At 40.8% G+C, this 24959-nt stretch overlaps 1 protein-coding gene across 5 annotated transcripts in view; it reads left to right on the forward strand.

Moving 5' to 3' along the window:
* Positions 1-24959, forward strand: part of NAXD (NAD(P)HX dehydratase) — a 51999-nt gene that overhangs the window by 1339 nt on the left and 25701 nt on the right. For 3 of the 5 annotated variants that reach the window (XM_029998766.1, XM_029998767.2, XM_029998765.2), the window contains exons 2-7: positions 396-973; positions 2276-2647; positions 6060-6210; positions 7157-7202; positions 8934-9022; positions 22079-22187. In XM_029998766.1, coding sequence (XP_029854626.1) covers positions 415-973; positions 2276-2647; positions 6060-6210; positions 7157-7202; positions 8934-9022; positions 22079-22187 — 1326 coding nt within the window. In that variant the 5' untranslated portion in view covers positions 396-414. The remainder of the gene's footprint in view (positions 1-395; positions 974-2275; positions 2648-6059; positions 6211-7156; positions 7203-8933; positions 9023-22078; positions 22188-24959) is intronic. The other 2 variants (XM_029998769.2, XM_029998768.1) reach the window with 1 other exon arrangement.

A 24959-nucleotide genomic window follows, 5' to 3' on the forward strand; every position in this document is an offset into this window, starting at 1 on the left:
AGCGGGGCGAGCCGGGGGGGGGGGGGGGTTGGGTTTTTTTGTTTGGTTTTTTTTTTTTTTTTTACTCGCCCCCCCCCCCCCCCCCCCCCCCAGCATTTTGCAGGTGCCCGCAGCGCAAAGCGGCGCCCGGAAAGTTTTGTTGGCGTCCGTCCGTGCGGGCTGGCGGCGGCCCGGGCTGGGATGCGGGGCCCGGGGCCCGGCTGCCCGCCGCTTCCCGCCGCGCCGCGGCCGGGGCCGGCGTAGGCGCCCGGCGGCAGAGCGGAGAGCGGGCATTAAACCCCCCCTCCCTCCTCCCCGCCGCCCTCCTCCGCCCCTCCCTCGCTCTCCCCCTCCCTCCCTCCGTCCCTCCCGCCCGCCCTCCCTCCCTCCCTCTCCCCGGTGCGCGGCCATTGCAGTGACCCCGGCCGGCCAAGGATGATCACGAACACGCGGGGCTTCCTGTGGTCGGACCTGGAGACGCGGGCGCTGCTGGAGATCTGGGGCGAGGCGGACGTGCAGTCGGCGCTGGACGGCAACTTTCGGAACAGCCATGTGTACCGGGACGTGGCCTGCCGCCTGGCCGAGCTGGGCTTCGAGCGCACCCCCGAGCAGTGCCGCATCCGCATCAAGGGCCTCAAGCGCCAGTACTACCAGGCCCGGGACGGGCTGAAGAAGAACGGGCACGCCCGCAAGATATGCAAGTACTACGACGAGATGGACCGGATCCTCAGCTGCCGGGGGGGCCCCGACGGCGCCCCGGAGCCGCTGGCCCCCCCGCCCGACGGCGCCCAGCCGGCGGGGCCGCTGGCCGGGCCGCCCACGCCGGGCACGCCGCACAACAGCCGCGAGGTGGACGCCGAGCTGGACGAGGACGCCGAGCTGGAGTCCCCTCGCGACAACTTCACCGAGGACTCCGGCGAGTGCTCCTCCTACGCCGACCACCCCATCAAGGTGGAGTGCCCCCCCTTCGCCATCCCCGTGCCGCCGGGCGACGGTGAGTAGCCGGCGGGGCTCCCGGCCCCGGCTGTCGTGTCGTGTGTGTGTGTGTGTCCCGCCTCACCCCGCGGAGCGGCGCGGCCCCCCCCGGGCTCCCGCAGCCCGGCCGCCGGCGCCCCTCTCCCGCTAGCGTGCTTCTAGTGGCTTCTGCCTTGCCCTCCTCCCTCCCGCCCCGTCCTCTGCGCTCCGAAACCCGCCCATGCCCCCCCCTCCATCCCCAGCACCTTCCTCGTCCCCGAGGTAACCCCCCCCCCGCCACGGCCGAGGCCGCCTGGAAGGGGAGCGGGCTGCTGCGCGGGGCGGGAAATGCTGCAGAGCGGGTAGCGGGAGATGGTGGGGCACGGAGAGCGCGGCGAGTTTTTATCGGTGTTCACCGGTGGGAAACCAGCGCGGGGATGATCCAGACAAAAGTGTCAGGTAGCGCTGTGCAAGAACACAGGCGTCCTGCGCGCTGGGGGATTTTCCCCTTCCCTGCAGACTGGGTGCAATTGTGTTAATCGGTATTAAAACGATGATGACGATAATACCTGAAAAATCTGCTTATTGTTGCAGATGGGCCAGAAAGCTAGGGGAGAGCTTTTACGTAATTAATGGCTCGAGTTGTTTCAGAAACACCGCTTCTAACTTTAGCGGGCTTGCGGACAGGAACAGCCCTTAGATAAAGCCTGTCCTCTCCTTGCTCGTTCTTTACCCTCAGCTCCGTATTTGTGTTGTGGAGGCGGGGGGGGGGGGGGGGCAGTGCTATTTGTTTGTTTTAAATCTAGATTAATGCCGTGGTTTTAATATAAACGTGAACCTGTCTTCAGAAGTTGACATCACTGAGGAATCTGCCAATTGGTTGACGTTTAACCAACCTTCTTTTTACACATAAACCCCATCAAAGAGTTGTTTACACTAATGTTCTTTTGAAATGCAAATCCAGAATGCCAACAGACTGAAACTCAATTTAGATTAATGTAATTACCTGCAATACATAAATGAGGCCGAACTATTTAATAGCCTTCACTTAAACCTTTTTAGAAGATCAAAAAGACTCCTATTGTTGAAGTTTAGTACTACAACAGTTAAAAGATGCCTCTGTGCGATTTTTCGTGTTACCTTCATAACTTTGTAGAAGCTTGTGGTTTTGCTTTGGTACTCTGAAATTAAAATATCTGAAATAATTACAATTCACATTGAAAAAGTATAACACCTCTGTGACACGTTGGGTGCACGTCTCATAGGGAGATTTTTTTTTTTTGCTGCTTTCTTACAAAATTATTTTTCATCAGAAAAATAATTGTCTCTCTTTTTGTTTTAGGCTTTAAAGAAATCAATGCTCCAACTATTACCCCACCTCTCAATCAGCCCAAAAGATCAAAAAAACGCCATGCAAATTTAACGTTGGATAAAATGATGGAAAAATTCCTGCAGCAGAGCGTGGACACGGAAGAGAAATTTTACAGATACGAAGAGCAGAGGCTCAAAATTGAGGACAAGCGTCGGGAAGCTGAGCATGCTCGAGAGCTCCAGATGTTACAGATGTTGGGACAGATGTTGGCAGGAATTTCTTCTACGGTATCACAAAGGTCACAATCTATACCAGCGAGTCCACCTCAGAGAGCGAACCATCGTTCATATGGGGATAACTTTAATTATAATGCTATGACAGCAGCACTTTCTCCACCGATAGGTACTTCCTTCTATAGCATAAATAAAAGCTATTTTTTTTTAAACTCCTGTGTGAAAGCACTGGTAGTAAGTAGCTTTTGAAAATAAAAGCTAATTGGAATTATTTAATATTGTGGTGAAGGTGTCTGTCTGATGTAAAATGAAATTAAAACATCATTCGTACCATTGTACTGATTATTTAATATAGATACGTTAGTTATAACAGATTTTAATAAGCAAAATCACACCTTTTGAACCCTGTAAACATGGGGGACTTCCTTCCACATTCACGTCTCTGTAAACTGAAGTTAGGAGAAGTTTTGTATATAAAAGGCAAGCAGCACATTTGCTGAAAGCTGTCTGGAAACATTAGGTACCTTGTAGCGGAAATTCTGCTGCTGTTGAAGTTAATGGGCCTAACCCAGTATGTGAAGTTAAGTCTGTGCATATGTTTTTTCAGGGTTGGGAAAAGGGTGGAGTTTTGCCTACACTGAAGTAAGTCAAATGTTAAAATCCAGCTTCTTTAAAATAAATTCCTTTCAATCAAAATTCTGAATCTTATCTTTTAATTAAACATCATATTCTTGTAGTAGGTGTAGTAGAAGATGAAAATACAGGCATATGTTTTTCTTCTACACCAGTTCGTTTATAAATTCTTTGGGCATCTGAGTTTATTTTAAAGAAAAAGGCAAAGCAGTAACTCTAGAGCTGGTATTTATGCACAGACTTTTCCTTCTGTACCTTATGTGTGGGCCAGAAGCTGATAATCAGATATTAGCATTCATTAACAGACTTCTCGGGATCTGTGGCTCCGTGTCATTTATCTTTATCGTAGTGTCTTTGTGCGTGGAGGTAGACTGCATGGGCAGGAGGAAAACAGGGATACTCTATCAGTACTGGAACCAGAGTCAGCTTGAGGCTTGGTGGTTGTAGCCTGCCGCCTGGAAACGAAACAAGTCTTGTTCTGTTTTAATTCTGAATTTCACACTGCTTGGAAGAAAAAAGTGTGATTTGAAAAGGAAAAAAAAAAACCCACCCAGCCTCAGAGTTGAATAATAATCCAGCATGCCAGATCCTAAAGGGCATTCTCCGATTCCTGAGAGGATCTTGGAGCCTTTTCAGTGCTGCGTTACATACTGTGTTTCCCTGTAAAATGCGTGGGGGACCGCATAGTTAGGTCTGTTGAGGCTTTAGGCTGGCTGACTTGGTTGTGTTTCTTCTTGAGTGGATAGTTGGTCTGTAGCATTCTTCGATGGCAGCAGACTTCTGTAGATAAATTATGGCGTACGTATGGATTCTGTGTTTTAAATGTTGTTTTCACTTTTAAATTAAAAGGAGACCTGAAGTGCTTTAGAAAATCTCTTAGGGAAATCATTTGAGGTTCTAGACTGGGGTGATGGTACCCACAAGGCCTTGCCATTACTTCTGAAAGGTTTTTTGCTGAAAGAGTTTCCTTATCTGTAAAGACGTGAAACTAAAGTTCAGTTTTTCCTGCTGGATTTTATCATAGAGGTGTGCAATCATATTACACTGTGCAAAAATGCTTTTTATATATATTTAACTGTAGCAAGAACGACTCAGGATTCTAATCTTTTAATTGGTAAAGGTGTAACAAAGCGTTTATAAGATGTGAAAATAACGCTTCAGGCAGCACATCTTTTAAGGAATTAAGATTTCAGTTGTTTATAGCTAAATGTGCCTTAGTGTTTCTCTAGGTAAGCGGAGCTCTATTAAGAATTGCTCTTTGCATAATTCTCTGTTTTCTCCCCATTTATTAAGCAATCACTTCATATTTACATATAAACAAAAAACAGCAACAAAGAAAGAGAGGACCTTCATAACAACATTGCATTTTAAGGGTTACAAGCTATATGATAAGTATATCTCTTGTGTGGTTGAAAACCAGTGAGTGTATGAAGTGTGATTTAAAGAAAATAATCTGCCCTATTTCCAGGGGAGATGAGCTGGGTTTGTTCTCCTCTGGGTCACTGCAGTGCTATTTTGGCCATAATCCAAAACAGGGTGGTGTTTTTTTTTTTTTCTTCTATTTTTTTTATCTCAATAGGAATGGGATGCCTGTATTATAGAACAATTTTAAAAGCAAAAGATCAGCCAGGAGTATTTATCATTATTGAACACTGAAGCATATTATTACTGAAGATTAGCGCATCCAGTTTAGGTTTAGGCTCTGTGGAAGACACAGAAAAAGATGCTTTTGGCTGATAGCGCACAGATGCAGAGTTTTCTTGTTTATTACATCATTTTTTCCCCATTATTATGTCTAAAATTTCTGAAGAGTTTTTCCTCTTCCCTCCCCCTGCCCCTAGATTTTGGAGTTGGGGCAGGGGGGAATTACTCAATTTTATACAGCTGAAAATAAGGAGTATCGTGGGAGTTAGTTTTACATAATTATGTATTACTATATAGCAGTTCCTTAAAGCTTTTTAGAACATCTGTAAAAAAGAAAGTAAGCATAGCTACGGTCTAGCAGACTAATACTAACATTCAAATAAACCGCTTTTCTGAACAGAATTGTACAGTTAATGAGGAGCTTTGTTGAAACAGAACTTACTCTTTTAGTGTATTTACTGCAATATATATTTAACACATCATTGATAGAAGTACTGATCTTCAAGTTTGTCCCATGTTAGGTGAACGGTTTAATTCTCTTTAGTTGTAATTTTTGAAATACTTTTTTCTTCTAAATTTCTGTGGTCTTTTGAAACAGTAATTTGAGTATCTAGCCTTCTGAGTATGCAGTTGTTTTAATATGTAGCTTTGCGCCAGAGATCTGTAGTTGTATGGTAGCTAACTATTATCTTTGTGTGATATTTGTAATGTTTGCACCTAGTGTGTTGGATTATAGTTTTGCAGAAAGACTTTCATTATGCTTTGTAACCACCTGCCAAAATAAAAAAAGCAGTGAGATAGGCCCCGATTCTGCTAAGAGGTGGAAGTCTTTAAGGGCAAGCGAAAAATAAGGTAGGGTGTATGTTTAAAATGTGGTTTTAGTTGCTCTGTGCTTGCTCTGTGTCTGGATGTGTTTAGTCCTTACTAAGTGTACCTATTTCGGTTGAGCTTAATTATGGAAGTGATTTTAGGCTGAACTAAGAAGATATTTCTAGTTACAAAATGTTCATATAACTATTCTGGGCTGTTGTTTCTTTCTGTACCTGAGCCCTAAATTAGGACTGTGAACAGTCAGTGGGAATATTGTCTGCATCAGACCCTAAATTCATTTTTAAAATGATCACCTTCCCTAGTTACTCACTGTTTTAAAGGCCTTTAAGTGATGAAGCGTTTGTTTTTTAGAAGTGTGTCACTTTATATATCTTTGAGTGATTTTATTAGCGTTTATGAGTGCTTAAAAGAAATGCTGATGGTAGTTTAAGAAAGAACATACTTTAAAGTAACACTTATTTTCTTCTTTTCAGTTATAGAGAGATCTTTTTCACTGCACAGAACACACTCTCTAAAGGATATGGAGAATATTTTTCAACTGGTGCGCAATGTTATCCCTCCTCTAACAGGGAAAAGGCATAAAGGTCAAGATGGACGTATAGGCATTGTTGGAGGATGTCAAGAGTAAGTTAAACAGAAGTTTGGGAACTGTGTCTCTTAAATTGGGAATAGAATATTTCCTTACTGCGCGCTTTTTATTTTGATAAACTGTGGTGCTTACTAGATTTCTCTCAATACCTCATTTTGTGTTCTGGAGTAAAATAGCATGATTCAGGGAAAAAAGAGATAGAGTATAAATCAGTTAAATGCTGTACTGACCTAGAAATAAACCAAGCTCTATTCTTTTCTTGGCCATGTTCAGTAATCTGCACAACACTTCGAATGAGCCACTACACCTTCCTGGTTTTCGTTTTCCTCTTGGGAAATAGAGGTCGCATCTTCCTCCTGTAAGAGAGATCCGCTCTTGGACATCTGCCATTAATAAACATTCTATAAAGAGCAAAAAGGTGCTGTCTTATAGCTGTGTTGATTAGCCAGGAGTTAGTTTTCCTGTTGGTCTGATGGGCTTAGGTTCTTACCTCTTGGCAGAAGGCAGCACCTCTGGAGGGTGATTCTGTCCATATCTCTCTCTTCAGTCTTCATAAAGAGAATTTAGGGCAACTGGAATCACAGTTTAGGCACTTTAGTTAAGTATCTAAAACCAGATGGGATTGATCCGGGTCATAGATCCTAGACTTGCCTTGCAAACAGTGCTTGACTCTTGTTTTTTGTTTGTCTCTAAACTTTTAAGCTGGTTGTCTGAGAAGAGTTTGCTTTTTTTATGGCATGATCTTTATAAATATTTCTGTGAAAGGATCAGGTGGCTAAGGTAAAATCCTGTGCCTTTGAAATCAAAGCAAGATTTGAGATTGGCTTCAGTATAGCAAGATTTTATCTGTCTTTTACAGCAAACGAAAGAGAAAGTTGGGGTTTTTTTTCAGTTTGCTCTTGAATTCATTATGGCAGGCTGATTTCCAGATTATCTAATCTCATGACTGTGTTTTCTAACCTAAATTGTATTTCATTCTAGATACACTGGAGCACCGTATTTTGCTGCAATTACAGCTCTCAAAGTGGTACGTGTTCTTCTATACCAATCCAAAATGAACTTTTCATCATTTATATTGGCCAAGCGCCATTTTTTAAAAGCATTCATTCTGTGCTGCACATGAAATTTGAGTTCTAAAAGGTCTTCTGTTTAACTAAGAAAATACTTAGTTCTGGATTTGTAAAAATACTTTGTAAATATGTGTCATTTGTTAAGTTTTTTGTAAATATTTTCTCTGTATAAGGTGAAGTTAGACATAACGTCAAAAAATTGAAAATTTAGAGGGAGAACTGTTTTATCAGAGGCTTGGATAGGAAATTTCAAAACTTGATGAAATATTTTCTCCAAAAGTGAACAATAAAGTAAATCTAGATTATCGTTTAAAGTTACGTTTTCAGTGCTGCAGTCTGTTCTTCACAAATTTTTTCCTGGGCCTGATAAGTGTGTTGAATGAAGTAACTTCCTTTCAAAACTTACAGCTTTAGGCTAGTAAAATTCTTACGTGCTGTAAGTCTAAAGATTGTTCATTGAGTTTAATGGAACTTCTAATAGCACATTTTATTTACATTATAATCTTTAGCAGAAGTATTTTCTAAGCTTTTTTTTCCTGGAAGTGTGAACTTCCTTATTTTAGTGACATATGAACTGGCTAAAAATATATTTACTGCAGACTACATAAATACAGTTGTGATTATTCAAATGTAAACAAATCATGCTTACATAATACATACACTTTTCAGTACTCTCTATAGTGTGTTGGTACTTTCAGGTCATGGTGTATGTTCTTCTTTTTGAAGATTTGTTTCAATCAGTAGGTAACTGATGCAGGTATTTCCACACACCACCACCACCTCTCCCCCCAGGATGCAGTCTCTCAAGGATTTAAAAACTGAAATGATACTATTTAATGATCTTATAATAAGGCCACTCAGCTTTCTATTCACTAAGTGCAAATACGGTAGCATACTAGGAGGTCCCCTATTGAAGTCACTTGGTCTCAGATCATTCTATCTGCACATAAAGAGTCACAGGATCAAATCTCTGCGTTGCTTAGTAGCTTGAAATGTTAAATATGTAGTGGTAAAGCAGAGGAGACATTTTCTTAACCTTGGGAAATTTCAATATGCAAGACAGATAGATCAGGCTTTCTGGTCACTGCTTACATAATTTTTATGTGGATGTCTGATTTTTTTTTTAATTGATAACAGAAGCTGGAGGCTAAACTCATCAGCTTTAATGTTTATTTAACTTAAGGTGTGTTGTTGAAATTGTGCCAGCCTTTATCTGATACAGATTTGGCCCATCGAGTAAAAATGTTAGGGCTGGAAATGTACTCAACGATTGCCGTAGCTATATTTTGCCAGTATATTACAGTATTGTTTTTCCTCCCTAATGTAGCTTGTCTCTTGTTGAGCTGTGTTCTTTTGCTGTTCTTCTTATTGTATGTGTGACTTTTCATTCTTTGCTCATCTGCAAATGAGAAACATTTCTCAAGTGAGTAAATGTTCAAGATCTGTGTTTTCAGTCATCCTGTTGGTGAGAAACAAAAAAAAAAAAATTATATTGGATGTTAGATACAAAAAAATTTTCTCCAAAACAGTGAGTGGTAGCCTAAGCCAAAATAGAAAAAATAATAAAGTTTGCTTTAACTACTGAGAAGTAAGAATGCAGGTGAATTATTCACTGAGTAAACTTTGGAATGATAAAGTTATTATTAAGTATAAATTTGATAATTCTGTTTGCAAATTTTCTTTTTTAGGGTGCAGATTTATCCCATGTGTTTTGTACCAAAGATGCAGCAACAGTAATCAAATCATATAGTCCAGAGTTGATTGTTCATCCAGTTCTGTAAGTGACTTATCTTTTGTTTAAATGAGCAAGACAGGATTACTAGTTTGAACGTTTCGGTCTGACATTTGATTAGTTTGCATTATTTCTTTTTCTGAGTTACAGGATGGGTGAGCTGGAGATTACAAAAACTCCTTGGTTTGTCCTTTCATTAGAAACAGTTAGATATTTAATATAGAACAGTCAGTTGTGAATTTTTTTTCATTACTGTCAAAGTACAATTTTTTAAAAAGCAAAGATCTTGCTTGCCGCTACTTGCTGACATGTGTTCTGTGATTGTAATGCATTTAACTGTGAACAGTAGCAAAATCCAGAACTAAGAATCACTATAAGTCAGCATTTTAGAATCTGCATTTGAAAGGCAAATAGAGTATGTTCTCTTGCTTCTTCAGTCCTAATAGTATTTAACAGTAGCATATCTTTTTTCCTGTCACTGCTGTGTATATAGTCATTTATGCAAAATTCCTAGGCAAGAGAGACGCTGATTCTCATTTTTCTTCATAAATGTGTTGCATTAGATACACACCTATTCCTGGGAATCAATGGATGTTCTAAAATGATCTAAAATACAGGGTTTATTAAACTTTTCATCATCTTAATAAACAACTGTCCTAATAGGGAGAATCAGCATGCGCTTCCCTGAATTTGTGTTCTGAAATATGTTACTGATTGGTGAACTTTTACAGGATAAATCATTTCAAGTAGGTGTTGTGATGGTTTACAGTGAGCACTGCAAATGAGAATTAACATGTGTGTCTTAGGTATATGTCACTGAGCTTAGCTTGCACCAGTGCGTGTCAAAGTCTGTTGGTGTACATAGCAAAGCTGTGATTAAGCTAGAAAAAACGTAATTTAAAATCGTGTTTGTCAGATACTGCTGTCAGGAAGGATTTATGACAGTAGAAATATTTTGGTGTCTGAGAAGAATATGATCTCCCTTATGGGGATGCCTGCAGTTGGAAGCCATAAGTTCATTACATTCTGAAGGTGGGTTTCATTCCTGTCGGTGTAGAGAGGTGCTTAGAAAGAATCAGTTAAACAGATACCGAGGGTTGTGTTTTGTCAGGGTGTTTTGGTTTTTTTTCAAAGATAGAAGAAACCCATGACTTTGTGGATTTTAGACAGGGAAAAAAATGATGTTTGAAAGCAAGGGGAAGATAGAAGGGTAGGATTTTACCAGTCCAACTGCGTTAGCCTCTCAAATCCAAAAGGCACGTCTTCAGTTGATGTTCTGTCTGATATCATGCCATAGCAAATGAGATGGAGAATCTTAATGGCAGTATTAGCTCATAACTTAGGCTGTTTTGATGGATGACACTCGGGATACAGCATATGGTTGTCTTGTATGGGAAGGAGTTGACTTTGCCTTGGGAGAAGCATTTTTCGTATACACAGGGTTCTTGATGTCTCTGGTAATGGAAAAGGTTAATAGGTGAAACAGAAGCAGCATAGAGAAAAAGGGAGGTGACAGTGTGTAAACAGTAAAATTTCTGTTGATGGAGGACCAGACTGTGCCTACTAAATAAGGGTATTTTTTTCATACAAAAAGATTCTCAGTGTCTTTTGTGGAATTCAGATCTCTGTGAAATCTCCAATCTTTCTATTCGCAAAGAGAACTTTTGATTTTAAACATAAGCTCTGTCTATAAATTCCTCCAGATGTACAAAATACAATGAATCTAGGAATTTTCATATCCATATAGGTTTAATTCTGAAACTCAATGTTTAATACTTTTATTAAAACTCTCATTAATTTCACCCAGACAGCTGGCTAATTGCATGAAGCAATGGATCTGTAAATATTGTTTATATGACATTCCAAATGAAAAAGTGCAAATATCAGAATGTTCAGATTTTGTTTTTTAAATTTTCTTATATTTTTATGTCGTCTTTTCTGCTTCATTTGAGGAAAAGAGAAAACAGTTTTCTGGTAAGAAAGGAAGAAATCTTGACTGACTCTATTGAGCCCAGGTTTTATTCAAATTTACACAAACAGCCTATTTTTCTCGTAAGGTCCTTTGTCTTCAGTGTCACACTTTTCATATGATCTTTTATATGTTGTGGAGCCGTTCGAGTCCTGCAGCCACGGCCGGCCGCTCTTGATTCAGAGCCTGATCTCTTAAACAGTCTTTGTACTTTCTCCCGGGCCGCACTTCACGCATGGAAGAACCTCCGGGTAAAACCCACCAAGCAGCTACGTCATTGTTTTCTTTTGTGTCTCTCCTTAAAACTTTGCTTTGTTATGATTTCTCCGTGACCCTTCAGAGTAACTAGGTAGCTGTTGTACCACTCTCTTATTATGCTAATCATAATTATGGCCCCCGTGTACTCCTCAATTCACTGAGTGAACAGCTTGGCATTTCGCCAGGGTTCAGCTGCCATTTTGTACTGCCAGGAGTCTGACATTTTATCACCTCCTCTGCGACTTGGCTGCCGCTACCTTTCCCTACCGCCTTCACCTCGCAGGGGATCACCTCAAGGGAAGAACATGCTCTTTTTTTGCTGCTGCCCCCCGAACGCGAGGGCTCTTCTGGCTCGTTAGAGCTGCTGCCGCGGATCGTTGACGGCATGACTCGCGAAGGTATGCGAGAGCTAGAAGTGGAACTGTTGCGTTTCAGGTCCTTGGCAAATGTCTGTCACTTCGAGGATGGGAGGAATGTTATGCGAGAACGATGGAGTAGGATTGCAGAAGGAGGGTTATGAAAACGGGCATCCATCTTGCAGCATTGCCAGGGCAATTCCATGTGGCCCCAGCTGCAGACCATCCCGGCATTCCTTTTGGTGTAACATCCCGTGCTGGGGGCACCCCTAACGCAACTTTCTCTGTGGTTTTTGTCTTGTGACTTCATTCCCTGTTCCTGTCAGTGAAGGTAAGAGAGCTGGGACTGCACGTGGCAGCCTGGGATCTGGAAAGACGAAGCTTCCACGCCGGACTCTGTGCGTCCTCACCACCTGAGCTGAATAATGATAGCTGGGTGTCTAGGGGCCATGAATTGTCAGTATTATCTTATCAATAGCAGCTTCTCCTTTTTATTCGGGGATTCTGTCAAATGCATTATGGCCCCTTCCACAACGACTTTTTTTAATGAAAGTATTAATTAAAAACTGACCAGCAACCAGTTCAATGTTTCTGCTGACTGACTTTTTGCTTTCCTGTGGAGAAGTGAAAAGTGTGTATTGCAGAAGCTGGGGTCTTTTGAGTAGAGGAGTATACTGAGTCTTGGTCACAACTGCCTTGCTCTTGTCACCACTACCCCTGGTTTGTGCTACGTATTTCTGTTTTCTCAGCTGATGTGTTCCTACTGTAAACTCTACACAAATACAGACAAGATAAAACTTAGCTTTTGCATTTTATTAAGTTTTATTGCAGAGTTTTCTGTGTAGATTTCTGCTGTAGATGTGTACATACTTTCTTGCATTAGTGTTGGGAACTTTCTAGAGAACAGTTTTCAGGAGCTTTTTTATATTCCTCATGTTAATTCCATGGCTCAGGGCAGGTTGAATAGACTTCTTGGATACCTGTGTTGGGTTAGCTTATCCTGCCTTGATAGGTGAGTGATCACAGAGTTAAATGAGCTATATGACTCCAGCTGGTTATATTTTAAAAGAACAGAGAATATCTATTGTGTTAGATTCCCCTCTTGCAGGGACATTCTCTTAATCTTGCAGAGTTTTTCTTTCTCTGTAGGCCAGGAAAGATCGAGATAACTACTGAGTAGCCCACTTGTAACCTGGTTGTCAGACCATTTGTAAAGTCAACAGTCGATACACTCCTTTATCTCCAGAGTTTTATCTGAGAAGTAGAATGAGATGTCAGGTAATTAATTTCTTGGGGTCCTGAAGAAGTCACGTAATTTTTCCATTATCTCCAAAAAAGTCACCCTTGAACTAGGTGTGGATTTAGAACTAGAACCTTCCTCTCAGCTGGTTGTATCTGTGGGTCTGTATGGACTAGGAAAGATTGCCAGAATTACTGAAAGTCTTACAGTTAATTGCAGAGTTCAAGTTTTGGGGGTTGGATTTTGAAAAAGATTATTCTTTTCAGTTTGAAGTACAAATAATTGGGGAGAAAACTCTTAGGAAGCTGGCCTGTGTGTTGAGGCCAGTTACCATTAATAAAGAAGCTTAGCTTAGATCAGGGTTGCTGGAACATATTTTACCTAGTTTTATTGGATTTTGTCTATGTTTTGATGATTTGAAAAAATCATGAAAGGGAGTCATGGATAGCGAGCTCCTGATGAGTTATTTGAGCACTTTTAACCAGTGCCAAGTCTCTTAAAGAAAGCCCAGGAACAATCTTAAGATTTTTGGCCCTTTCTAATTCATTATGTGGAGAGTGGATTCAAAAACATTGGTCCTTTGTGGGAGGAAGCTCATACCTTTTAGTTTTGTTAGCTAAGGATAGCTATTAAACACTTCTGTGTAATGTGGGACTAACCTTTCTTTTGAATCAGCTGCAGGAAGAAGTCCAAGAATCCTTGTCACCAGGGAAAGTCAAGGAGAAAGCACAGATTGCTCCAATTACCAAAAAGATGCCTCCCAAGTGACTTGGCTGCTGGATGCCTATTACACCTGCAGAGAAGATGCAGGCATAAACTTTGTGATCTTTCTCCCAAACCTCGTTTAGACAGCAGCCTAGCTAGGAATCACATGAGAAAGTTTTGGTTTTGTTTGTTTTTTTTTTTTTCTCCTAAGTACTTAGGGAGAGATAAAGTTCAGTTTGTATGTGCTGACTCAGAGACATATACTTAAACTGTTTCTAATCCTGTTGTGCAGTGCCATGGACAGAACTTGTTTATAGACCTGTTTCCTGTGTCCAGCTTTCTTGGCAAAAAGCTGCTGCTTCTTTGCTGTATGCTGCAGAGTGAATAAAAGATGGGAGGTGTATTCAGCCCGTACTATAGTCCCTTTCCTCCCTCTTGTTGCAGAGGTCCTTATCCCACGTGATACTAACAGAGGTTTTGCTACCTCCTCAAAATGCAAGAAGTAGCCAGAGATTTTTAGCATCATTGCGGGGAGTGCTGCTGTTCTTGCTGCTTTCTGATATGTCAGAAAGAGATGTATATGTGTGTAGGAGCGTTTTACTCCAGTTAGATTGTGGCCGAATTCATCCTTCTGAATGCTTGCCATACTGCTGTGATTTGACACCAGGATTAGATGTCTTTGGTATTTAATCTTTCTTGAGTTTGAGTGAAGGCAGGCATGCCTGGGATTTGCTTTTGCATTTTTTTTACTATTATTATTATTTGAAGGTTTTAGGGTCTCATTCTTTTTTTCCAGCTGACAATCAGCAAAGCAGATATTTAGACTGAGACTTGTTCTGTCTTCTCACGTGTCCACAGCTGATTTTACATACTCTAGCCTTCTGAGTATTGATTCAACTATCATCTGTGCCTTAGAGTTGAATGTAAACTAGAGAGAGATACTGATGTGATAAAAGCTTGTCACTTTACTTACTGGTTTTGCCATTTTAAAAAAAATGCATTGGTTTTTCTGGGGACACTTTAAGTCTGTTTCAGTATGAGGGAAATTACGTTGTCATCTGAACTTTATTCTGTCACTTTTAAAGTCACAGGTTTTGGTTGATTGCAGCCCATTTGGAAGAATACTTGACAGATTCTACTTACCAAGTCAGTTCACAGGAATTATTAATAGGTCAGGACCACTTCCATGAACTCCAAAAATATGAGGTCAAGACAGTTATCATTATACTTTGGGGGGCTATTGTCATAACATGCATTGGTAATGTGATTGAGATCAAAACGTACTACAACTGGTTTTAGTGTTTGGATATATCTAAATGCAGGTCGTAAAATGATTGTTGATACCTGTGGTATCTTTACAAGGCTAGATAAGGTTGACCTTGAGTGCTGTCATCATGTCTGTGTGAGAAATCTCAGAAAGTAGTCAAGCAATAGCTTCTTCTCCTTTGGGGCTCTTTCTCACAGGATGCAAGAGGCTCTGCTCTGCATAAGAGAGGTGACCCCATTTGTATAATGTGTTTGGGTTCATTATTAAAGAGGTCGGGTTTGGCTCTGATGCCTGTAGTGTGTTGACAGCCCAATTCCTAGTGAAACAGAAGGTCTGATACCTAAATGAGAGTCGAGTGTCCAAGTAGCAGCTGCAGAAAACATTGGGGTTTTGTCGTCACTATTAGGATATGAAAAATACGATATAGTAAATGTGGCATTTTTTCTTAATGCGTACCTCAGTAGGTCATTTACACTCTCACTCCCTTGAAGGTGGAATATGGAGCAAGTAAAGACTGAGGTATCTGCATGTTAAGAGCAGCCTCTTGCTATGAACTTGTGACACCAGTGCTTCTCCTGGGTGATGGGTTGCTGTTCTTGCTGCTGTGTTGCTAATATTCAGATGAAGCCTACCAGGTTCACTTCTGGTGTCTAAATTAACTTATTCAATGGATGAAAAGGAAGACTTGATTTGAATAGTATTCAGTCCCTCTCTCATTAGGGTCTTTGTTTTTCTGTCATTTTCTTCCCTGTCATTTAATCAGATTGTAGCAGGAAAATAGGTATTGTTTAATCTGCAGACGCTGGGTAGACACTATTGAAAGATATTTCAACAGCCTGGTAGGTGAAAATGACCATTTTGTCTTCTAAACTTTTTGGGGGGGTGGCATTTTAATGTACTAATCTTAATATACTAAATGTATCTCTTTTTGGTCTCTAATTGCGTCCAGCCAGCTTCATGCCACTTGTGTTGTCACTGAGATTTGCCCTACCTGATGGAGGTGCTTGGTGAGAGACCCATGAGTTGATAATGGGATCGATGAACTTTTCTAGAATAAGTTGTTGTTTCCGGTTCTGTTCATGGGGCTGAAAGAGGCTGCCTCAAGCCTTTGGGCTTCTGGAAATTTGGAGTTAACTTACAGGAATGATGATTTAAACACTGACAAATATAGCTGCTCTCGGAATGTAGAATTAGTTTAATTTTATGCTCAAACATTTTTTGCACTATTTGGTTTTGCCTTTAATTCCTTTGGCCTTTCCAGAATAATCTCTCTCCCTATCTTATTTACCCAGTTTCCCATAATGACCTCACCCAAGGTTTACCACAATAGTTAATAATTAACTTTCTGAGATAACTACTTAAATTCTAGAGCTACGCATTATGTCCCATCTTTCGCTCTTTTGATGTACTGTATAACATGACAGGATCTAAGTGTCAGCAGGTCTAACATTTGATTCACGTTAATATAATTACCTGCAGTGCTTGGACAAACAAAAGCAAAACTCTTTCATCCTCAGATCAGAGGCTTTTTCCATCTTTGAAGATAAGACTCTAGGTTGGCTTTTGAAACTGCCCACTTAAAGTGGCTTTGAGTTTACGTAACAGACTTTTGCAATGCTACATTTTAGTGCATTTGGAGTTGCCTCAGTCACACCAAGTGTGCACAGATAATGAGCAGAATTTGAAAAATACACTCTCCAGCGAGGAGCCGTATAGTTGATCAGGTGACAGCAGTTTTGCTTGTGTCCCATGTCCTTTTCTAGCAGGAGGTCCCACTGATTGGCGTTTTGTGACATCCAAACCACATCTCTGATTACTAAGGTGGTTCCAGCTCTGCCTAAAGCACATGTGAAGAGCTGTGGTCCCGTTGCCTCCTGTCTGCACTGTCATTCACGCTTATCTACTATTTCTGTAGCCCCCCGTTACACCCATGCTGACTTTGCTTCACGTTTTCTTGTTTCCATGTAAAATTTGACAAGGCTGCACCTTATCACCGTTGTTCCTTTCCCTCTTCTAGAAAACAACGGCGGTGACTGTCATTCATCCTGAATGAGGAAAGCTGCTGTGTTTAGAGCTTTCTGTAATAATTTAAAGCTATTGCCTTGGTGGCTTTTGATCATTTGGTGAAAGCCAGTCTTTGAATATAATGCAGTGTACGGCAAAATTTTCTTTTTTTGGAGGGCTGGGGATGGGAGTTGTGTTTCAGGCCCTAGCTGTCAAGCGTCCTCCCACTCTGGGCAGTGACCAGCCTAGAGCAGACTTTCAAGCAGATGGCACCTGTCAAGTATCTGTTACAAACTGCTCTGGAAGATGTTTACAAACTGTGGGTGATATTAGGGCAGTAGCCACCATCTTTTTTCAGGCTCTTCGTTGGTTTTGGAAAGTTTATTACATCAAGCTTTCACCAAGATGAAGATCTACAGAACTGTGTTTTACGTCAGTTTTTACTGTGTGATAGTGAAATACAGAAGAGTCATGAAGAGCAAAAAGCTTGACTTAAAGTTTTTGTTTTCTGTATGAGCTTTTCGAAACTGAAAGTAGTATAAGAGACTCTGACGTTGTGCACTGAGAGGCAACGGTGAGACTACCCAGTACTGAATCCAGCAATTACTGCCATAAGTACCATAACCAAACCGGTGCTGTTCCTGTATGCAAAAATAACTGAGGTGGCAAGACAGCAGGAGTTTTTTCAGGGTGTATTGATTTTAATTTGGCAGAGGTTATCTAAAGCTACCAATAATTCACAAAGGAAATTTGTCCTCACTATTTAATAGACTCAGTGCTGTTTAATTTGAAGACTATTTGTAGATTTTGCCATGGAAAGCACTTCTCTCAATACGTTCTGGAGGCAGAGAAAAGAGCAAAAAGATAAACATGCAAGATGCTGAACACCATACCTTGGCCCTGTCTACACAGGGCTTCAAGGAGGGCAAAGGATAAAGCTGTTGTGTCTCTCTTCCCATGAGATTGCAGTCTTCTCAGCTTCCACTGAGCGAAGCTTTGTCCCTCCTTCTATCTCTCACTAATAGCCAAGGAAAGTTGATCAGGTAAACATCTGTGGGGTCCTTTTTCATAGTGTGCCCCCGATGAGACTCTGTATGCTTGCTTATTTATTTAGATCTGCATTGACTAATGGACGATGTGTAAAGTTGATTGAGTGATTGTTGACATTAGCTTTAGACTCTTCCTTACCTACTGAGCTTCACAGCAATGAGACGGGTTATAGAAGTTTCTTCCATTTTCCTTATTAATGATTCTGTTGTCTTGCAATTGTTATTTATGTGTTTATCCTGTGATAGTTCTTTTCTGTATGCAGTCAGAGCCTTATCGGTTGCTTTCAGACAAGCTAAGACTTTGAGAAACCTTTTGGGGTTTGGAGGGGTGTTGTTTGGTTGCTCAACTGAAGAACAGTGAGCTGTTGGAATCTAGATTTTCATCAGGATGGCATCTGATAACATGTCACATAACATGTAGTGGTTAGCTGGAAGTTAAGCAGCTGTTTGAAGATCTGTTCATTCCCTTCAAATCTACAGCTGTGGTCTGTCACCAGAATCCTTAATTGCACACATCTGCACAATGGTACTGTAGTTCACTCTCCATGTTTACAGGTGCTACTGCTTGGATTCAGCTTCCCAAAATATTCCTGTTGTGTATGTCCATGGTGCAGAGTTTGTATTTTAAAGTTACGGGAAAGCCAGACTGTTTCCCAATCTCTCGCCCCATCACCTTTCAAAAAAGCTTGCTTTATTTTGGGAAATAAATCAAAGTCTCTCTCAAAGGTTTTTACCCGCTTTTCAGAAATTCAAATGCTGTTTTCTTGTGGCCTCGCAAGAGATTTTCTGACTCACTTTATATTAATATTAGCTTTGTGCTTTAGAGTAGGGGTATTGCATTTGTGATTCCTGTTTTGGAAAAAAGCCAAGTCCCGTATCGTATGGCTCTGCACCTCTAAAGGCAATACTGATTCTTGCTTACTTGATCCCTTTCTGTCAAAGCCTGAAGATTGCATCTCTTTTGATCAAGGGGATGTCTTCTTCATACCTCATACCTTTCTAGATAATTTAAAAAAAAAAAAAAAAAACCAACAGTGCTAATTTCAATTGTGCATGCATGTCATGGGCAGTGGAGGTGATAATTAAATGGAGAGGTTTGAAATCAGGTTAGTAATCAGGCAGAGAAATTGGCATGAAAGGACAAAGGAAGTTAACAACGTTATTTGTGTGAGCGCAGTACACAGCGAACAGCTGAGGACCTGACCAGCATTCTCTGCTGGTGCTTCCAAGGTGTTTGGGGTTTTTTTCCTGGTTTTGATCCACAGGCAAACAAGAATATACATTGGCTTTTACTGCAGTGGTAAACTAAACACTGCCAGGGAATATTTATTCCCAGGTACCCAAACATGATTATCTGTACTGGCAAATTATCCGAATGATCCTTGGCAAGGTTTTTGGCCCGTGCCAGCTATCCTCTCCCAACAACTTCTTCCACTGGTGAGGAGCTGCCATGGTCCAGGGACTGTGCCTGATGGGCAGCTGGAGCGTTAACCTGCTCTGATGCCTGAGGGTGTAGAGGCCGGCTGACCTCCGTGTCAGAGAACTCTTCTGGTCATGTTTAAATGTTGTGTATAGACTGCAGCTGTTAAGAGCTAGGAGAGTTTCTGTCTTTGCTAAATCCCCTGGTCAGAAACATTCAAGGTGACACGACTTCCTGATGGAGGTTACATGTTGATCATTTGTACCCCATCAGCTTTAAAACGCTACTGCTTTGATGTCTGTGTGTGGGAATAAACCGTAAGATGACATGATAGCCCTTCAGCTTTTCGGAGAAGCTGTAGGTACCGCGTATTTGTAAGGTGTCCTTAGCTGCATAACCACAGCCGTTGCGAACATCCAGTATCTTAAAGTGAAGTTGGCATGATGCTTCTCTGAGGCAGTATTTGTTCTGCTTTCTTTATGAAGAATCAAAATCCATCAGTTATTTTACAGCATGTTTTTATAGCTGATTTTGCAATGTAATAGTCATTATCGCCATTTTAAATCTCTTGGCCCTTCATATGCCTTGGGTTGCTTCTTGATGTAAAGTTGCAAAGGAGTTATGTGAACGTAATGTTAGTAAAATGCTTTGAAGATGAAAAGCTTTACAGTAGGTTTTTATTATTACCAGAGGCAAAGTGAGCAGGAGTGGCTTAATGTTGGACCGTTCATTTCCCAAGAGATGGTTTTGTTTTGAAGAGTGCACATTATCAGTTGGGTTGGAGACAAAATTATCTTATTTCAATCCTGAATACAAATAAATTGGCAAGCTTTCTACCTTGAGATTATTTGCGTGAGACATTTGTAAAAGAGCAGAGCAGTTACGGTACTATCTATGGCTCTGTTCTTAGCTTAGGTTTAATGGAACATTAATGTGTTTGGCTTCTACTATCCGAAGGAATTTTGAATTCAATCCATTCAAACATCCTTTCATATATATATATATATATATATATATATATATATATATATATATGTATCAGTATTCTTATATCTATATGATATACAGATACATGTACTTATTTGAGAAATACATGTATTTGAGATATATATTGCTCTCCTAGAGGTAAAATCAGTTGCACCATGTAAGTAAAAAAGTGGTCTGCATTTAGAAATGGTGACGTTTTATTAGAGTTTTGTCCACAGACTGTTTTTCACATGTTCAATCTACCGCATATAGAAGAACTGGCTTTTTTTTAATAGCGCTTTAGATATTTCTTGAATAATTTTTATTTCCAGCCTGTATCTACATCATAAACTGATAGGTGGATGTACAGGCACAAAAAAAAAAAAACCAAAGCGAGCTGTTTGGCAATTCTCAAGCTACTGCTGTTTCCTTGTGAGTGAGAGGAGAAGGGAGGGAGCTGCTTCGTTCAGGTGGAAATTCAACGTCAGCTTGCGAAGCGGGGGACTGCTTCGGGGACACCGATGTCCTCGCGTGGTTCCTCGTCTCCCTTGCCCTTGCAGCGGGTCATCGCTCCCACCCAGCAGCCTTGTTCCGACAGAGCCGTTCGAGGAGTCCGCGCAGGGCGTCTTCGGGGGGCCGGCGCGGCTGCAGCCGGGGATTTCTGAAGCCGCCGTTGTCGGTGGAGGGGCCGCTGGGCCGCGGCCAGGCGCGAGGCACTGCGTCCCTGCGGCCTTCAGCCAGCCGCCTCGCTCGGTGCAGCTGCAAGAGCTTTGGGCTCCTGCCTGGCACTTGCAGAAATCGTCGTGGAATTTGCTGATTCTGCCAGACGCGAGCTAAACACTTGTTCCCAAGTGGTGCGTCCCATCAGTACAGCTGTTGGTTATGAAAAACATGCAAGGGCTTTCATCTGTAATAATAGAGCTTTGTTGAAGTATTGCAAGCTCAAAATTTTCCCGAGGAATTCTATCGAATAGTACCTCCTTGCTTAGCCTGTAGGGAGCTTTATTCCCCCATGCTTCAGTTAAAACGTTCATTTATTGTTGTCACTTATGTCAGAGGTGGGGAGGGAGGGAGGCTCAATTTTCCCTCGGTACTGTCAGTAAGGATTAGCTGACATTGTTGGGCAGTGCTTTCAAAATATTCTGACCTATTTACACAACAAAACTGATCAGAACAAAATAAACAGTTCTGGTCAGCGGCTGAATGCTGTATTGTGGCAGCTATATTTGGCAGTGGATTTTCTCGTCATTTTCCAGTGTAGACAAAACCTGAATGCTGCAGAAATCTTAAGCATTACAAGCAGATAATACCCTTACTGAATAGCTTGATTCTCCTGTTGCCCTTTGGGGAAAGGGGACGGTTTGGCCGTAATTCAGTTGGAACAAATGCTTATGAAGCAACTGACAAAAAAGCGTATGAGTAGATTTATCATTTTGCCATGCAGGGTAATAAATAATTGCATTGTTTCCAGCAAGCCACAGTATATACCTGCGAGATGGTGGATCTCTCTCCGAGGTGTAATCTCTGCAAAGAAGCATTAAATGGGGAATTGTGACAGACTGTAAGAATTGTTGGTTTCCTGCTTGGGTTTTATTTTGTAACAACCATAGTGGATACTTGCAATTACCTCCTCATTTTTATGTGGTATCCCCTAAGGAATGAATCGAGAGAAATGTTTCATTTTAGCTGTTCGAACAACCATTCTGTATTTCCTGAATCACAGATTTTTGGTAGTTTGGAGGATAAAATTGCCTGACGCTCAAGATAGGAAATATCTCTTTCCATCTTGACTCTTCAACTCAACTTTCTGAGAATAATAAAATGAAGTCTTTTTAAACTTGTCTTTTTTTTTCCCAATTCCATTTAGTGATAGTCCCAATGCTGTCCATGAGGTGGAAAAGTGGTTACCACGACTGCACTCAGTTGTCATAGGACCTGGCTTAGGTAGAGATGAAGTTCTACTTGAGAACGCTAAGGTAATGTGTATGCTGATATTTTATTCTGTGTCTTTATGTTGAAATTTATTAACCAATTTCCTATCTCTTACATGATTACACAAATGTTTTTGATAGGTTTCCTAAATAACAAATTTATTAAAATATTATTGACTGAAAATTACAGCTGCTAGTCATAGTCTTCATTATTAAACTGTAAGCATCACTCTGAATTTTAGGCACCCATTTGGTTGTTTTGATTTGCTTTTGTTCTGATTGTGAAAGCTGCTAATTAAGAAATAGATGTTGGCATCTCTAGATAAAGGGCTCTGTTTTCTTGGGTGCAAAGCACCTGTACTGTAAGAACATAAATATGAATTTGAGTTCCTAATTTTTGGAACCGTATTTGACAACTTGTATCAGGAGAGGTACCAAAGAACAGGGACTGTGTCCCCTTGCAATAAGAAATAATACTCTTAATTATAAAATGTTGCAGATTTCTACTCTGGATAAGGAGGTAATCCTATTTTCTGTCAAGCCTTAGTGGAGAGCTGAAAACGGGAGCTTAGATAATTCTGTGCTCTAAATAATATGTAGTTACACCATCTTCCAGATGATGTCTTCTATTACTGTCAACACATCTTTGCACATTCAAAGTATATCTTTCAGTCTAATGTCAATCTAATTTTGTACAATTTAATTTTTTTTTCCTGAGAAGTATTACTGAATTAATCAGTGGTACTAACAAGTGGAATTAATATAATTTACAGAAATGTTGACAGTTACACAGTGAAATTGCAAAACAGGGGAGGCAGGAGACCAGAGACCACACTATCCAAGTAGTTTAGAATACCATGGGAGGTATGAAGGGTGGGTTTGCCAGGCTTTTGTTAGAGAAAGTTGCTATTGGAGCTCTTTGCTTCTTTAATTCTCCTTCTGCTTCCAAAAAATGTTTGGTTTATGTTAAACAGGTGCAAAACTAATAAGAGTATGGGTTCAGAAAGAAAGAAAAAGGAAATTTATCACAGCTGATCAAGAAATAAAATTCTATTCCGAATTAAAAATTTCAACAGATTTTGTTCTTTTTTGAAAACATTTTTTCAGAATTCTTGTTAAAAATTTTGCATAATAATTTTTCTTTTTTCCTGGTTTTTAAAAAATTTGTAAGTGTTTTTTTCTAAATGAAAACAACTTCAAACAAAAGAAAATGAGTGTTCATGCAGAATATCTTAAGATACCTAACATAAGCTTCTTTTATATCAAAATTCCATCTGGGTTTTATAAATATCTGTCAATGTGCTTATGTGTATTACAGAAGTATCTGGAAGATTCCTTGATTTTTATTTTTTTTTTTTCATTGTTGCTAAAAATAATTTTGCTTTCTTAGTGAATTACAAGCATACTTTTACTTCAGCCTGGCTGTCCTGTGTGGTGAGTTAGCTTAAAGTTAAAGAAACAAACCCAGCCAATGTAGACAAGGCGTTTGGAAGTTACTTCGTGCTGAAATCCCAGGCCACGTTCATATGAGCTGTGGATCTGACCTTATTAATTTCAAGTCACATTAAAGCTCAAGTTCTTTGTCTTCACTGTAATTATGTAAGTGTTCATTAGTTACCCAGTGTTGTTTTTTTAACATGTAATTGGGGACAAGCGAACCCTGGTTGCCTGCTGGAGGAAGACTGGTGCTTCTCTGTGCTGAGGAAAGGCTGAGTCTCCCTCTTGCTTCAACAGCGAATTTTAAGCTTTGTATCACTCTTCACCTTCAAGAAAAAACACAAGTGATGGTAGCGTTGCTATTTTAAACTTTTATAGGAGGCTGGGTTGGTTTATAATTTTCTGTTTTCCCTTTAAGCTAACCTCAGCATGCTGTCGTATGAACACAGGGCTGAGATGTAGATTAGTGTCTGTTTTCTGGTCAGGGTTTTGCATCAGAGTGGCAGTGACGATGGGAGAGAGCTCCCTCTCTTCCTCCTCCTGCCCCATTAAAGTGCTGAGGCGTAGTGGTCTGTCACCACTCTGATGCTGTTCTTATGTCAGTTCTTGTCAGTATTGGGCCAGCACACTGCCAATCAATGTGCTTGTCCACACAGTCATGTGTTTTGGGCTGCTTCTCTCTTCTGAGCATTCAGAAATTAAGATACTAATGCAGTAACCTGCAATTTCTGGTATACAGCCCATGGACAGTGTTTTATTGCAGAATAGCCCAAGTACTTGTTGACTAGATGCTGCATCTTCTCTCTCCAGACCAAAAAATGCTTTGCTTCTTCAGCGTCTTTACTATGTCACCTACCTCCCTCATGCTTAATGCCTGCACTGTGGCATCTCAGCTCCTTTCAACAGTCTGATGGACAAGAAGCACCTTGTGATCAGTTTCCTTTGAATTTTTTTTTAATTTTTTTTTCCTTTTTCTTTCTGGAGACCATAGTGATATTCTTTGAATACACACTTATTGGCTTCCTGTGATTGTCTGGTTTGGGCTGTAATTCCATTTACAAGTCCTGTTACACGAAGCCACTCTACAAGTTATATCCTGCTCTCATATGCCACTTGTGTGGGTCTGTGCCAAAACCCTCCCATGCTATTCCTCAGTTGGCTGGGTGAGGGCTGATGCTCTGTCAGAGCTTTCTAGCCATGGGTTTGCAGGACCAGGAGCTGCAGCTTCAGAAAAATCTCCTAAAGAAAGCATTTGTTGTGTCCTAACAGCGGTGCAGCTGGATCCCATGCAGGTGTGGCAATCCTAGTCTTGGCCTGGTTAGACCCTCCAACTCTGGAGCAAATAAGCAGTCCAAGCTAGTTCCCTTCAAGAGAAAGGAA

Source organism: Aquila chrysaetos, chromosome 23 (assembly GCF_900496995.4).
Source record: "Aquila chrysaetos chrysaetos chromosome 23, bAquChr1.4, whole genome shotgun sequence".
NCBI lineage: Eukaryota > Metazoa > Chordata > Aves > Accipitriformes > Accipitridae > Aquila > Aquila chrysaetos.